The sequence below is a fragment of the Pholcus phalangioides genome, unplaced genomic scaffold (assembly GCF_987345545.1).
Source record: "Pholcus phalangioides strain wild (caught in Gottingen) unplaced genomic scaffold, Ppha-v1.0 ptg000002l_1, whole genome shotgun sequence".
NCBI classification, from domain to species: domain Eukaryota; kingdom Metazoa; phylum Arthropoda; class Arachnida; order Araneae; family Pholcidae; genus Pholcus; species Pholcus phalangioides.
Window position 1 is genome coordinate 11,122,356 of NW_028301595.1, and position 17,336 is coordinate 11,139,691.

Genomic DNA, 17,336 nt, shown 5'->3' on the forward strand with positions numbered 1-17,336 from the left:
CCAATGTTATCTGCCAACCTAGATTCAACTTGCTTTTTACTATCCCTTATCGCTTTCTTCAACAGTCTTCTTTTATCAGTAAACAATGATAGGTCACCTCGTCCACTTTTATACTCTCTGAATGCTCTTTTCTTTTCAAGATAAAGGTTCCGCACGCTATCCGTGAACCATAGAGGGTGTGATGTACAAACACGCTTTTTTCGAACAAAGGGTATGACGTCGTGCAAAACAGAGGACAGCTTCGTACTAAATTCTTCCCATTGACTTACCACCCCTACTGATTCCAACCGGTCTTTGAAAACTTCCGCTAACCTTCTTCGCAAAACATCAAAGTTAGTTCTCCGAAAACAAGGAACCAATCTTTTGTTATCAACCTTACCCGAGGAAAAGTTACAGAGAAATCTGACGATACGATGATCACTGGAAGAAAACTCTTCCCCCACCGAAACATGTTCAACTAGATCCTCAGAACTAGTAAGAACTAAATCCAAAATAGCAGTACCCCTAGTGGCTTCTGATACATGTGTGTATACATATGTGTATGTATATGTATGTATCACTCATTGTATTACTTTTACTATTATTTTTTCTTTTTATTTCTTATTTAATTATTTTTTGTCTCTTATTTTGATTGTGTAAACAGAGAAGACATAAATCTTATAGGCTTCCTGGAAGGACAATTGTCCCTTTGGGCCACACAGATGTCTTTATTGTTTGTGTGCGCGCTCAATTTCATATGTATATTTGCGTATTATTATTAAATTAATAAAAAAAAAAATTTTGATCGTGGGAGGGGGCACGAGCCCCCCTATGCCCCCGCCCCTGTGTACGTCTTTGATCCCACGAATATGCGTTAGGATTCAGAGGGACAGAGCTGATGACATTTTGCTGACAAGGGGTGGAGGGGGGGGGGTCAGCGTTTTGCTGACTTTTGCTGACAGGGGGGGGGGCGTCAAAAATGACTGAAAATTTGAAAATTTGCTTACGTAATACTTGAACGGCCCCTTAGGATAAGGGTCTTTCTCCTATCGCAATATATGGTTTTAAAAGCTGGATGTTGCGTAAGGTTGGGGGAAAAAATTGAATTTTTTCGGGTTGTTACTCTTGAAGGTCCCATGAACAAAAGCGAATTAGCGAATTTTTATGATTGTGGCGCCCTTGGGCTTTTCCAATTTTGTTAATTTTGTGTCATTGCAGTCTGATTTTCTTCACCAACTGTTACCCAAATTTTCCATTTTCCGCCCTTCCGAACTTGCCTCAATAGGCTAAGGCTACTACTACTACTACTAAACCGCACATGTACCTCGTCCATATTCCTCTGCGGAACTTCTAACGAATTGGTACGTGTTGGAATGTGCGTGTCTGTGTTGTGAACCTAATGTGAAGCTTGTTTATGTGCAATGCTTGTTATATTGCTGCTTTAATAGGCTGTAGCACTCTCAGCATGGGCGGAGATACGGGGGGGGGGGCATGGGGGGCATTGCCCCCCCCCCCCGAGTCAAAGGTGGAGTCATCTGGTCTAATGCATATGTTTATACACATGAATTGACATCATCATCATCATCATGCCTGCTCAGAAATAATGACCGTGCCATAGACTTTCAAGTCTATCTCTACCTATGACTCTCAGCACCACCCTCTCCTGTAAATACGCTCCTATGAACAACAACAATAACAGCAAAAAAATCTTCGCATAAAATCCTGGCATTTGCGCATAAAATCCTGGCATTTGCGCATAGAATCCTGGCATTTTGATACCTTTTGCATTCAAACTTTCTTTTAAACATATGTTCTTAAATATTCTTGTGCTTTCTTCTTAATTTAGGAAATTCTAGCATTTCCCATCTCTTATAAATTTCCTAGAAAAAACGAATGTAACATTTAACCAAAATTTCTCTACATATGAACAGATATTAATTCAAAATCTTCAAAAAGAGCGAAAATCAATTTATTTTTTACTATTTTCAACTATATTTTCAACTATTTTACTATAATCAAAACTTTTTACTATTTTCTAGTAAATTTCGATTTTATGAATCACAAGCATTCAAAAGATTTTTCTCTATTTCTAATAAAAATGTGGGGTTACTTTACACTAACATTTCATTTTATAGTTAGTATTTATAGTATAGTTAGTTAGTAAGTAAGACACTCACTTGTGACGAACTGAACCGATCTTGGAAATTTATGATATTCTCTTATCTGGATAGATTTTTTCATAATATTACAATATTCTGTGATTCTTTGAAACAAATGAAGCTTATAAATGAATAAAAATGAGTGAATTTTTATTTCAAAATAGCGCATTTCCTCAAAAAAGCAAACCCATTGTTTTCAACCTATAAAATCTCATCCCGCTGGAAGAATGGCGATATTTACTCAAGCAGAGAAAATATGACAACCTTGATTTTTGAAATGGAAGAATCATTCATGAAAGAGAAATTTCACAATATATACATTTTTTTAATTTTCAAGGGCGATTCATTTAAACAACGAGTTATCGGAAGATTTTTTTTTCCATAAAGGGATTCATTTCTTTATAGGCAGGGAATTTATATATTACAATGATATTTTAAGATACGAGTTATCGGTGTTTTTTCAATGCCCGAGTATAATGGCAGGTTACATGTCCGTAACACTGTATTTACATTAAGTAGACCAATGAAAGTTGGACAAACAAACGAGTCTTGAACGAGGCCGAAGAAATTACAACGATGCGTGAACAAGAGGAAAAAAGAAACTACTTGAAAGAACGAGTTTCTGTTTCTTCGAAATTCAGTAGGAAAATTAAACTCATTGGCGGAAGGAATACCGGAAAAAAGACATAAAATGACATAAAGAGTTTCATTTCCATTTTCGTATCAATCTACATAAATTATTTTACGTACAGTCCTACTCATTATATCATATAATTTATTCCTACTTTTTCATTAACTTGAGATAATACATTATTTACATAAAAATGATCACAAAATATAAAGATGTGTTTAAAAATTTATGTTTTACATAGCTATTGATTGTATTTAGAAAAGTTTGGAAACAAATATGGTAATACATAAATATTATTCAATATTGTAAATTTAAATGCGCAATTGACAATTTTTTTCATCATTTGGCTTTCTTCTTTATTATTAAAAAATTAAAGCTAATTTTAATAAAAAATAACTTATGGTTAAATATTTTAAATTGTACATAAAAGTACATCAAACGCACATTTCTGTGAATATATGATTACATACATATTAATTATATGTATGGTAATTTTTAATTAATGTATTCATCTCACATTTTCAATTATTTCTTCACAGTACATCAATATAAACTTTTATTTCACCAGTTTTTAAATTTCTTAAATTTACTTCGAAGCATTTTTTCGCAAAAATATATCCAAAAAAATTCAATAATGACGTATAATGGTATAATGATCTTTTTGATACCTTAACCTCATACTTTTTTATACCTTATGTTTTTATAAATTCTTTATTAATAATTAAATCCTATAATAATCATGGACAATATTTTTAGGTTTCGTTTTTCGGGGAGAGCAAATATGTAAATACAGGCTGTGTCCCAAATTGTTTGTTCAGCGGATGTCTCTGCAACCATTGATTGTAGAAGTATACTTTTAATTATAAAAGGTTTTCAAATAAGATGTGGTTTCCGATAATCATATTATTTTTAACGGGTTTCATACGTGGAAAAAAATAATAAAATGAGCTTCTTTCCAGTTCCCTTGTGTTAAGACTTACAAATGGTGAAACGTAGACCCTGCTCTGAAAAGTCATTTGCAAACAATTCAAATTTTAAAATGCGATAGTAGTCAAGATGTATGTCATAGATGAAAATTTACTATGTTCTGGCGAATTATCGATTGTGTTGGCAAGTTTTTATTGACTTGAAAATTGCATTTTTAGGAACTGTAAGCAAATGATATGACTCCAACTAAGGGTTGTTTTATTAGATGATTTTTTTTAAATTTAAATGTGAATGATTTCATCTCTCACTGTGTGTGATAGGTATTCATCCCTCTTGAGAAAAAAAATTATTTTGAATTATAAAAAATATTAATTTAACCTTTGCAAAACAAAGAATTGAGATTGAAAAAAAAACCACAACATGTTGTTAAAATGTCTATTCGGCAGATAGAATCAAATACAAATACAAATACAACGCCACAACAGGCAAAATACCCAACGAGGTGGCTGAGAAAAAGATGCCCATAACAAATATGGATGTCATATATTTGAAAAATACAGCAACTCAATTAAAAATGCAATTAACAAAAATTATAAACAATATATACATATGATAAAATATTATACAATTGCCATAAAGAATACTTATGGTTGTCTCAATCTTAAGTATGGAAGAATGCAGAAGTGTTGGAAACAATAAGAAACGTGAATGAAAAGATGGTTTTTTTCTTTGTAGAACAAACTTAACTGGAAAGGCTTAATTACTGGAATTATCGAATTGTAAAACTGTTTTAATTTTGATCACAATGATAATTTCTTTTTTTTACGGGATCCTTACACTTTTAATCCAACTTACGATTTTCGATTCCGTAAACCATATCCCTACAGTGCATACTGTTGTCGATCGGCAACAGCTACTTTAAACATGTTTCTTTTCCCGTTACCAATTGGCAACTTTATGTTTGAAACATTCATTATTTCCATTTCTGATTTCCTTTCGAAAGTCATTCATGGATGTCAGTAAAACGCCTTAATAATAACAATAAAAAGAAATGTAAATATTCTGTAACCTGTCAAAACCGAAAATCGTGCACTGTAGAGTCGAAATGATTTATTTGCATTTTTTTCTTTTTTGCGATGAAGTTTGCAACCCAAATGTTTTTTCTTTCTATAGTTTGAATCTCAAAGACGATAGTTGTGTATTTGAAAAGTAGTAATACTTCAATACATCTATTTTATATGCTATTTTACGTCCTCTGTACTCCTTCTTTAAGACCCTGTATAAGGAGTACAATTCGGAATAGATTTTTTAAAATATTTTTCCCGGCTTTATTAATTATGGAAAAAATTATCCGCTCATGTATTGTAGGGACATCTTTAATCTTTGGCTATAAATGCTAAAAACTTCAAAGTCAAATATTACCTAAATATTGCATTTAAAAATACAGTATAGAATTTTTTTGCGAATGACTTTTTAAGGGGGGCCAGCAATACAATATAGAAGTGCAACCAGTAAGTGCATTGGATACATTCGTGGAAATGTAACCGATAAGTTTATTATATCTAGCTTTGTAGAAGATCTTTTATCAAACTTTTATGGTGTCATCCGGGCCTAATTAAATGTTCAACACATTGGCACTATAGGTAAAGATTATTATTTTACGTATACGACCCCTCAAAAAATTATGTCATTCTAAGAAACTGCATGTTATTTAGAAACATATGTTCTAAGGTAGGCATTACACTACAAAAGTTTTCGAAAAGTTCTTTCCTAAAAGTTAAAAATGCAACCAATGAGCCTATTGTTTGTATTCGCTCGAATGTAATTGATACGCTTATTGGTTAAATTTTTTAAGTTTAATGAAAGAAATTTTCTAAAATTTTATATTGTAATGCCGAAGTTAACAATTCAAAGACATCCATTGATAAAACAATTTGGGACAGCCTGTATACGGGAGAAAGTATTATATCAGTGGTGTTTCTCAACCTATGGATCACTGACCAGAGGTGGTCCGCAAGCAGAATTGATAAAATTAACTCCAATAAAAGTGAATTCTAAAGGAAGGAAAAAATTATTCAACCTTCGTAATATTGATTTTAGTTTTTTTCCATATGGGTTCAGATAAAAACTAGACCTTCATACTTGGATTCAATATACATCATCGTGGAAAATGTCGGGAAATGCGATCCTACGGTATCCTATAAATATGCGTATATCACCAAATTTATTTAAAAAATACAATTTATGGCCTTAGACTACTCACCGCTGAAATTGCTGAAGGGTGGAGGAAATAAAGGACTGCTATAAATCGCAGTTGAGAAAAATGTATTTCCCCGGGGAAAAATATTCAATTGATCAGATGACCATATTTCATGGAAAAAAATACGTTAAACTGGGATCTTAATTAGCGTAAAATACGGGACATCGCCAGTTGTCATTAAAAACGTTGCCAGAAGTAGGCACAATAACAAATTTTTATTAAAATTGCTAAAAAAACGTTGAACCTAAAAAAATATGTGAGATGAGTATTTATTGCATAATTATCATAATGTGATTTACAAGTATGAAAACCTGTGTATTCCAGAAAATATTACAAATTCAATATTTATTGTATATAATTTGTAAAAAAAACAAATCCGAACAACCAAAATTAAAAGAATGTCGCTAAATACGGGACACAAGTGGCCCGTTAAATGGTTTCATACGTTGCACATAGATTCTAAAAAGTTTGAGAAACACTATACAAATTTTTGAAATTAAATTTTAAACATGTTTCATATTTAAAAGTATATAGTGGAAGTATTTATAATTGAGAGAGAATTTTCCTATGTAAAATATTTACTTACATTTTCTTGGCTAAGCCCCATGACCGACGGTAAAGATTCCCTTCTAATTTTGTATTTTACTGCACTTTGTCGCCGTATTTTGTTCTTCCCGGTTGCATTTCTATTATAAAGCACGAGTATTCTTTTTTAGAATAGAAGGTGAGAAGAAAGTTGACTTCACGGTGATTGTATTCGTGACGTTGTGACAGAAATATTGCCACACTATAAGAAAGAAAGAGAGGGTTGGGAAACCAGTCGGCGACACACACAACTAATAGACAGGTTGGTTGGTTACGCACGTGATTTCGTTCTCTCATTGGAATTATATTTCTCTCTTTTCTCCCGCATTATCTCAAAATAATAGCCGAATTAGAAAGGAAATGAAAATGTACAGGGTGTCCCGTAAGTGCTAATGCGGCTTTTATCTGATCAACCGTCCGCCGTATAGGTATGATTCCAATTTTTTTAAAAAATGCTCGGAAGGCGTTCAGAAATTACCCTGTACCAGTTTAGAGAGTTGAGATACAGTGCCACAAAGTTAAAATAATCTGTATTTTTATACGGTCCCCTTGTCCTAACTTCCAATTATAAAATTGTTTCCCCGTCTCTCCAACAGAAAAAAGGCCATGTTTAAAGTACAATATTCGCTAATGACATTATAATTAAAAAAATCGGAGAAAAGTTATGAAAGGACAGCAAAAATTAACGGACAACACGCTCCTTATCCTCGTTTATGCTGTCCTTTGCGAAATTTTATTCGGTTTTCGAATTCGATCATCTCTGCAAATGTTGCACTTACAAATTTGGAATTTTTTTTGTTGGCATCAGAAGAAACAGGGAGACAACTTTTCGTTTGGAAATTAAAGGACGGGCGACCCTACCTTATCAAAATTTAGATTTTTTTTTTATATTTTATGCACTGCATTTTTCGCTCTCAAAACTGATACAGGGTAATTTTTTCACAACTGCTGAGAATTGGAATAATAACTGTACAACGGACGATTAATGAGATAAAGGCCGCATTTGTACTTACTGGACACACTGTATACAGGTTCAGAACTAAATTTTACAAGAGAAAGTTTTTTTTTCCTCCAATGTATTTTTTTTAGAGGAGCATGGGGAAATCAAAGTAAACAATAGCTATATGAATTTTTTACTTTTTTTTACAACTGATGAATTAACGTCTTTCGCGAATGACTGAATTACGAATGATGAGAGCATTTAAAAAGTTACGAAGGGGAAAAAAAAAAATTCTGTGGGACATCTCATGTAAACACACGCACAAGTGTGGACGCAAGCATATCAAATTATGCCTCTGTTTCTCAAAGTGTACATCGCGGCTCGTAAAGGCGTCGCCAACCTTTGTTAGGGGCGTCGTGGTGAGCTGAAGAAATCGGTCTGTATGCCTACTTATGTTTTTAAGTAATCATTTTATGTAAGAGTGGAAGTATCTACTAATCTATTCTGGGAGAGCAGCGGATTAATCATAAATTCTGCAATAGAGCCGCGGGTGACAAAAATTTTAGAACCATTGAATTATGATATTTATCATAAACAGTTGAACTCTCAAGAAAAGGGTCCAAAGGTGACGTCTTCAAATAGGTTTGAAAAAATTTCCATTTATTCTACTCATTTAAATAGGCACAAAACATATAAAACAAAACTCCGGTGGATATATTATTAAAAAAATTGTAAATATTGATATTTTGTACGCCAATATAACCAAGAATGAATTTAAAAATCCCGTAACCCTAGAGTGTTAGAGGGACGTCATTCACACAACACACGATCTGATTAAGGCAACTGGAATACCGAGAAGATTCATCGTCTTCCATCTTAGCACAGCAAAACCATTTTTTTTGGCTCAAAAGTGGAGTGTAATCATTAAAAAAAAGCAACATAGGGAACAGTGATTGGTTGTAGCTATAATACTGACGTCACACTTTACACAAAAATGGCGGATAAGTAAGCCGGGTTTCTTGTAGTCCTAGATCAGGTGCATCATAGACAAAGGAAGGGAGGGGGAAAAAACTTTGTTTTTTTTAAGAAGAGAAAAGTTGTGTGAAAAGAGAGTGAAAAGAAGTTTTTTATATATAAATCGCCAAGAAAAGCGCAAGAGGAATGAGTGAAGATTTTTTTGCGGCTTTAATATTGCAGCCGGCGGCCGCTAATTTATTTGTAATTCCGTTTCATAATTTTTTGAGGATGACACCTTGGGATCCTTTGCTTGTCATTTGTAACGACACTACTGTAATGACGTCAATAATTGGTGGTCCGGCCGATTCCCATACAGATTTATGTTAATGAACCTTGCTTATAATGTCAATGAAAATACACAACGACTTAGGATTTAACAACTCATTTTTGTCAAACCTATGGATTATTTATTACAATTGGGACGATAATACGAAAAGTATAAGCACTATTCCGTAATTTTTGCCTTCTCGAATTTTTTAATTTGCCCCCCCCCCCCTTTACAATGAAGCTTAGTTCAATTTGCATCCTGTACTATAATCGGGGATCAAGATAATTTGAATAATTTTTAAATTATATCATGGTAGTTATGAGTATAAATATGAATATTAAGCTCATATATTTATCATGCGTTTTCAAGGTGAAATACATTCTGGTGCGAAACCACCAAATGTACTTCGGCCTACTGGCAGTCCGGTGATTAGGTAGCTAGCTTTTGACTCTGCAGGTCTGGTTCGGGCGTAGATGTCTACTATAACACTGACAAATTCCCCGCACAGATATTATGGATCGCTTGGGAATACGTGAAGATTAAAAAAAAAAATCAATATCACTACAATCTTGCTGTAGCCCTACGTTTTTTGCCAAGAGTTATTTATGGGGAATAATTGGCAACATTTTCAGCGAGAATTGGCGATGTCCAAGTGAAGTAGCAATCTGAATGAAAAGTTTCATGATAATTTCTTATAAATTTTTATATAGGGTGCATAGCTAACATCTCGAACCGTAAATAACTGGTTAACCGTTGATCCTAGAGGCATACTTCCAGTTAGAAAAAATATCCAAATAACGTGTGGACCTCAGACATGTCATTCATATTGCAAGTGGTTGTGGACAGACACCCTGTGCTCAAAAACCCAATTCGTAGGTCTCTCTCGGGAAGCCAACAAAAGAAATTCACATCTCTAAGTACAATATCCGCTGAGATATTCGAATTCAAAAAAAAATGAAGAAAAATTGAGAAAAAGCAGCATGAACTAACGAAAAATGTTTTCTCCCTCATCAACGGTTCACCAGTAATTTGCGGTTTGAGGTGTGTGTTAGCTATATACCCTGTATAGCATTACGGGAAATGTTGAAACGGAAATAATCAGGATCATCTTTTTGAGATTGAACCAAAAAATACTCTTGCACTGAAAATAATTTGGTTAAATTTTTTTTTACACAATTTAGGTACGAGCCGTACCAAATGAGACTAAAGACCACATTTGACCCGCCAGGCCATGAGTCGATCATGCAGGCTGTGCAGTTTTGGTAATAATCATTGCCTAGTGGCCATATCGTTCATCAGCTTAAAAAGTTTCAAATCTAGATAGAGATGATAGGCATTTCATAAAAACACGAAGGCAATCCATCATAACGAAATGCTGACACGCATCTCCTTCGTGGTGTGAAGTAATACGGCGACCCTTTTTTTTCTTCTCGTGATTATGTGTTATATATATTGTTATATCACGTCTTATATGAGTTATAAAAAACAAGATCTTTTTGTTCGGAACGAAAAAAAAAATATTTATAAAATATAAAACACATTATCTTCTCGGTCATTTCTCTGTACAGCTATTAATAGTATGGCTCAAGGTCTATGTCTTATTTTTCATTCATATATTCATTGTTAAAATGTGATACGAAGCACAATTTTTTATGACTTACGCTGATGTGCAAAATTAAATAAAAAAAATGACGAAATACAGCAAAAGCTTATCTGAAAAAAAAGATAGATTGTGCGAAGTTCCTCGAGATAAATAATCGTTTAGAATTACTATCCAGACCAGGGGTGGCCAACAGCTGGCCTGATGGCCGTATGCGGCCCGTGAGGCGATTTTGTGCGGCCCGCAACTAGACATATTACTGTGTATTAATTTGGTTTTCTTATCATTATATAAGCCATCATTTTCCAGTGTGGACCTGATTAACAGACTACTTTCATTCATTATTTCTAGTGATGGTAGTAATTAGCGCTATGTGTTTTCATCACACTGCCTTTTATACACACGGATTGCTCTTATAAGTTAGTTATGGAAATTTTTACTCCATTTTTTTTCCCGGTACCTTATTGGGCAAGTTGCCTTTTTCGTGGCCTTTGTATTTGTATGTGAATGGGTATTTGGTATTCTGCTCACAGTGGAAGGTATTCGTTATCGAAGTGGATGCCAATTCACAATGACATTTCGAAATAATAACCGGCTATATGTAAGCTATGCAGACCCCAATAATTCCAAAGATCAAAAATGTGTCATATGGGATGGTCGGGTTCATATTGAGCATTTGAATAACAGAGTTCCACTTCCACTCATAGTGATTTATTTTTTTGTCGAAAGCAGAGAAACAGTTATCGCTAAATTTCGACATAGCAGGTTGGTGGCAATCCACGCTGAAGCAGACTAATACTTTTTCAAACCAAAATACCGGTATCCTGTTCAAAGAAAGTAGCTGAAGTAATAAGAATACACGTATCACAAATCTGGATCCGTGTAGTCTCATGGACATGCAGGTAGAAGCACCAATTGATGGTGCGTGTGCTCATCCTTTCACATCTTTTGGCTGCGTGGTTCGCGCGAAGCTTTTCAGGTACCCTCACGGGTTTACGTATTCCGGATAGTCAAAACTATTAATCGCATCACACTTCCCGATAGGAAATAATGTAAACTCGGATGATTCGTTCCATAATTATTCATTCACATAAAAATGACTGATAAAAGCGCTCTCTCTCTTCTCATCAGTAATACAATACAATAATAATTTATTTAATAATGCAATACACCATAAGTAAACATACAATACAACAATTTTACATCGACCAGAGGGAGGAGAACTATTTTTTAGGACTAATATTGTATAATCTTCTGCTTCACCAACCTTTTTCTCTTCATGTGAATTTCGAAAGGAACAAATGGAATAACGCTTACTTTTACTACTTTTGAGGATTTCGTGGACAAATTCATTACTCACACACTACTGCAGCTTCACTTCAGCGGTTGTTTTCTACAAAATTTTGCTCGGCTTCCTTCATCTCTGTAATTTCATTTGAAGGGAGGGACGGACTCTTTATTTCTCTCTTCTTCAGACGAGAACCTGTCCATAAGCTCTTGCACGCATTGGAGATATATCAGTTCGTCTGTTGTGAACTCCTGGCTCTGTTCGTCCACTAGTTCTTGAATGTCGTAATCATTCACTTCTAGTTACATGGTCTTTCCCAAGAACACAACCGCTTCGGCACTTTAATGTTCCTGAGCTAATTAAAGTCACGTTCAATAATGTAATAAGCCTACAATTTTCTCCAACAGAATTAAGGGTGATTCCATCCCAGGCTATACTGATGACCGTGATGCTGTGCACGGTGTTGAAATGTTTTTTCTAAAACTCTCGGAAGGTAAGGTTTTTTCCAGGGACGCCGGAACATATATGCTCATGTTGCTAAAGCAACACCAATCATTTGAATGGTATTGCTCGGTCGATAGTTACCACCCTGTATAGCACTTTCCAGGGGATATTTTGGTGACAGCCTCGCTTTGGAGTGGTCTGTCAGCCAATGAAGGATGCAGGAAGGTCGTAATCACAAATTAATGCCGAGATTGCTTGACAAGATATGCCAACCGACTTTCAAGAAGGCCCAAAATACTCAATATATAAGGTATGTTGCGCAAGATGTTTTGTATCGGTAAAACATACTGTAATATATAATCACCAATCGTCTCGGTAAGTTTGGTAAATTTCGCAACTTTATTTATTTTACCGGTGATTATGCATAATCCTTTAGACCCTGTATGCACAAACGTGCGGAGTTGCTTTTTTTCATATTAGATATTCTTTCTCTAACCTAAGGGATGTTCAGCCCAAATTTCAAGAATTGTGCGTTATCATCGTAGCATGCTTTCTCGGGGCAGACTTTTCTTAGGGCCTCCTTGAAATGGTTATGCTCAGAAAAAGGAGGAGTTATAATGCCCCCCCCCCCATTCGGCTCGGGTGCCCGGATGGCCTGACTAGGGTGGGCAGGAGGCAACTGACTGGGCGGCAATTTTAGGTGGGGAACAAAGACGTTATAAAATTATCGAATTTTAAAGTTACGCAAAACAATTTTTGCCCCGGGGGGCAAAAATTCTAGTTACGGCCCCACCCTTTCCGTTTGTAGTATTGGGTCTGAAAATGATAATTTCGAATGAAGTTTATGTAAGTCTTGTAAATATGAAAGAAATCTCGTACGGAAATATCAATTTCATTCAACCACTTTCATTACCAGTTTAGCCCGTACGTGATGCGTGCACTACCCGTATTTTATCATAAAAATTCAAATAGAATGAGTGTGAAGAAGATAGATCCTTTGTGATGAGTATCCTGGGTAAATGTGTGAAGTTTTGCTTTTTTAATGTTTTCAAATCTCTTAATTAAATCAAACAAGTTGGGTTTTTATGCTTGTTTACAAGTTAAATAGCAGTAATCTCATTCTAGGAGAAAAAAAGCTCTTTTTTCCCCCCCGACTTCTTCGTACCTTTATATACAACCAAGAGGAGACAGGTGCCAGGCGATCACCCCACCAAGCGCCTGATAATATGAGAGAATGAATGTGTCCCGTATTTTACGGGAAAGTAATGACTCGCAAAAATTGACTCATCCGGCGCATTACTCTGGATCCGCTCCTGGGGGAAGGAGGGCGCCGATTACTGTTTTTGCATAGGGCGCCACTACGTCTAAGACCGCCCCCTGTGTGTGTGTGGTTACTGTATTTTTTTCCCTCTCACCCTTGATTTAGCACCCCTCTCACATCAGAAAACCCGTGTGGAACGTTGGCACTGCCCAAGAACCGATCCTGGATGCTATATACAATTTGTGTCATTTCAAAAATGAAATTCTAGAACTAATTTGTCTCAAAACACTTTGCCCGGAACCTACGGGGTTGCTGAGATGGCCCTGATTTATCGTTTTGAACCTTAAATCGTAAAACCTCATTTATAGCGGCCGTTATTTCAGGGGAAAGTCAAAATTTCTGCAATTTGATTACGATCGAAATTTTTTTCGTCACATTTGACGAAAACTTGCATTCCATATTTTTTTCCTCTATCAAATATGGTCAGCCTGATCACAAACGTGCTTCCATTTCAACTGAAACTTCTTCTCACAGATGGCAGCACTAAAACACAGTATAATCATAAAGGGTTACTATTCATCCTATTTTTTTGGTGTCATTTCAAGCGTCCTCTCCTACGTTTTGGAAAATTCGTCCTTTTGTCCTCCTTTTCAGGTTTCCGGAATCTCATTCCATTTCTTCTCTTTTCTTCTTTTTTTTCACTCTCTTCATTGGCACAAGTGTTTGCGTGTGAGTGTGTTTTTCCCTCCCCACATTTTTACACGCTTTGATCACTGCCCTCGAAATTCCCAGACGAATCCAAGTTGTCCCCAAGCAGGGCAGATATGCTATTCGAACCATGGCCCAGATTGTCCTAGGATAACAGCTGTGGAAGAAGAAAGTCACAATATCCATTTTGAGAATACCATTTTTTACTCACCAACAGCAGATGCTCTGTACTGAAATGGGAAGGGGGGTGGGGGAATAGTGAGTATATGTGTTACTGAATATGGGTACTGGATAGGGAGTCACCTATTTCATTCAGAAATGGACAAAAATAGGATGCAAACAACACTCAATGCTGATTCCTCTGGCAAAAAAAAGCACTCCCCAAAGATAAAAGGAAACTTCTGAGGGTATAGAAAGAAAACCTTTTCCTTGCTCCAGGCGAAGTAATAAAACTGACCAGAGAGGATGGGCACAATTCACCAAAAACCAGGGGAGACATTGTTTTTTTTTCACTCCAACTCATAATGTCTGTTATAGACATACATGTCAAAATGTGAAGACGTTTAAAGTCCCAAGACTACGTATAGATTTTAGACGCCATCATCCTACTCCCCTTTCCACCTGGTCTACTACTACTACTAAACCACACATGTACCTCGTCCATATTCCTCTGCGGAACCTCTAACGAATTGGTACATGCGGGAATGTGCGTGTAGGTGTAGTGAAACCTGACGTGAAGTTTGTTTCTGTGTAATGATAGTCATGTGTAGTGCTGCCATCTGCCACCAGTTTCTATAACTATGAATGAAGTGTAATGATTGAATAATTATATCGTTGTAGGCCTGTTGCTCTCTGTGGCGAGACTTTTTAATGGGGAGACCGGCTCGCATTTGCGCCTCGAATTTCCACCTGGTCTGAAATTCTGAAGGGAAAAAAATTAACCATTGGATATGTGGCAACATTAAATATGCTCAATTATTCATAACTACCAATCGTTTCGGTAAGTTTGGTACATTTTTATACATTTGTCACGTTTACCGGTAACTGTGCGTAATTCCCGATTGAAATCGGTAGGTATGAAGTACCGTGAAACCTGTACGTGCGAAACGGGACGCCAAGAGACTGAAATAATATTCCGTTTTAGACAGATTTCCATCTCATAAAGTGTCCGTCTTATCGGAGGCCTTCGTGATGTTCGTTTCTCCCTTCTTACCTAAAGAAGGGAAAAATCACGAAGGTCCCGGTCTTATACAGGTTTCACTGTAATATGTGTTATATATATGAAGAAATCATGCGAAATATCACTTAAGTGGTCGGCTGAAGTTGGTTTTCTGTGGTTCCCAACTTCAAGGCGCAAATGCGAGCCGATCTCCCCGTTAAAAAGTCTCGCCACAGAGAGCAACAGTCCTACAACGATAAATCATTCAATCATAACACTTCACTCATACTTAGAAAAACTGGCGGCAGATGGCAGCACTACACATAACAAGCATTACAGAGAAACAACAAAACTTCACGCCAGGTTTCACTACACGTACACGCACATTCCCGCATGTACCGATTCGGTGGGGGGTTCCGCGGAGGGGGGTGCATGTGTGGTGTAGTAGTAGTAGGTAGGGCCTCCAAAAAATGGCTCGGGGATCCATGATGTTCTTAAGTCAGCCACCTCGTTGGGCAATTTGCCTGTTGTGGCGTTGTATTTGTATTTGTATAAATTCAACCAATTATCAGCTTCGCCAGTACGTGATTGGTGCATTACACATATTTTGCCATAAGAACTAAATTGCCATATTTTAAGGCCCGCCCCCCCCCCTGATATTTTGGGCTTAAAATTTGAAATCTTTTTTTAAAAGACATATCTATATTACTATCCATGTATAAGGAACCTTCCTGTTTTTGGGACAAAATTCCTTTCCAAAGGTGGTTCTTTATGCATATTAAAATACGGTAAATGAAGATAAGTGTTACGAGAATAAAAAATGTAAATTTATCAAAATTTTTTAATGTAAGCGAAATTACCGATCGAAATCTAGACTGAAATTTGAGTGCAATTTCCGGTGAATTTAAATAATTTATTGACGATTTATGATATTTACCAATAGGAGCTGGGGATTACACATAATCACCTTAAGCGTGTAAAGCAAAATTTATTAAACTACAGTCGGCACCCCCGTATTCGCGGGGGTTAATTTCCGGGGGTGACCGCGAATACGGGAAATCCGCGAATAACCGAAACCATATTTTTCTTCGTGTATATCTCGTTTATTGAACATCATGGGAAAGAGCAGGATGACTCAGAGAATAGCACGAAATGTAAAAGAGGGTGCAGCGATTGTTGGCGATGTTTTCTGAAAGAACATTGTGATTTCTGTTTGTCGTGTCTTCTTCATATGATCAAGTATGTTGTAATATGATGACAAGGCTTCCTCTACCAATTTTTCTAAATGTGAAGAGCGTACCATATGGGGATCTGTGCCATGGAAATAATCCATCGCTGATTTGAACGTGCGAAGCCTTTCCGCTATGTTACTCATGGTGAACCTGTCTTCTACTTCTTTATCTTGATCTTCACCTGGTACCGCTTCAGTTTCAGGAGCAGTCAACCTGCATTAATTCCTCCTCGGTCAACACCTCTGAATTGATATTAATTTAGCTGTTCGACTTCCTCTATATCCATATCATTGAACCCTTCTCCACCAACCTGTTTCGCTAACGTGACAATGTCTTTTATAGTCTCTTTAGTTGGCTCTGTAGTAGTGGTTGTATCCTTTAGTGCTCATTGTGGCAAAAGGTTAATCCAACCCAAGAGGACTGTTTCTCTCTTGGGGGGCTGCCACGGCTCTGGTGATGACAGTAATGTCATTAGCGAGCCATTCTAAATATGCACAACTAAAATTTTGTAAACAAAACACATGAATGACGATTTTTGAGAGTTGAAAAAAAAAATTCCAATAAAGGAAAAAAACCGCGAATACGGGGGGGGGGGGGGGGGGGCGACTGTACAATGGTTGGTAAATGCGCATAATAAAAATGCATGCCAAAAGCCGGTGATTATGCATAATAACGAGATTTATCAAATTTCCATAGCATATAAAGCTATCCTATGTTCTATTTTACTTAAGAAAACATTTTTTTAGTGGTTGATTTACTATGAGAAATGTGGCGCCATCTGTTGGGGGAAATTAGGGAAAATGACATCAAGGGCACACGCGCAGGCGTCCTCCTTTCTCAGTCTTCAAATCTAGTAACCCTACTTTAGAGGAATACAA

General features: G+C 36.2%; 1 protein-coding gene across 1 annotated transcript in view; it reads right to left on the minus strand.

The window, feature by feature from the left end:
- Window positions 1–6,664, minus strand: part of LOC149089412 (sodium- and chloride-dependent glycine transporter 2-like) — a 46,849-nt gene extending 40,185 nt beyond the window's left edge. Inside the window, exon 1 of the mRNA XM_089238315.1 lies at window positions 6,543–6,664. Within this exon, the coding sequence (XP_089094441.1) occupies window positions 6,543–6,563 (21 nt within the window). The 5' untranslated portion in view covers window positions 6,564–6,664. The remainder of the gene's footprint in view (window positions 1–6,542) is intronic.
- Between the last annotated feature and the right edge of the window lie 10,672 nt (window positions 6,665–17,336).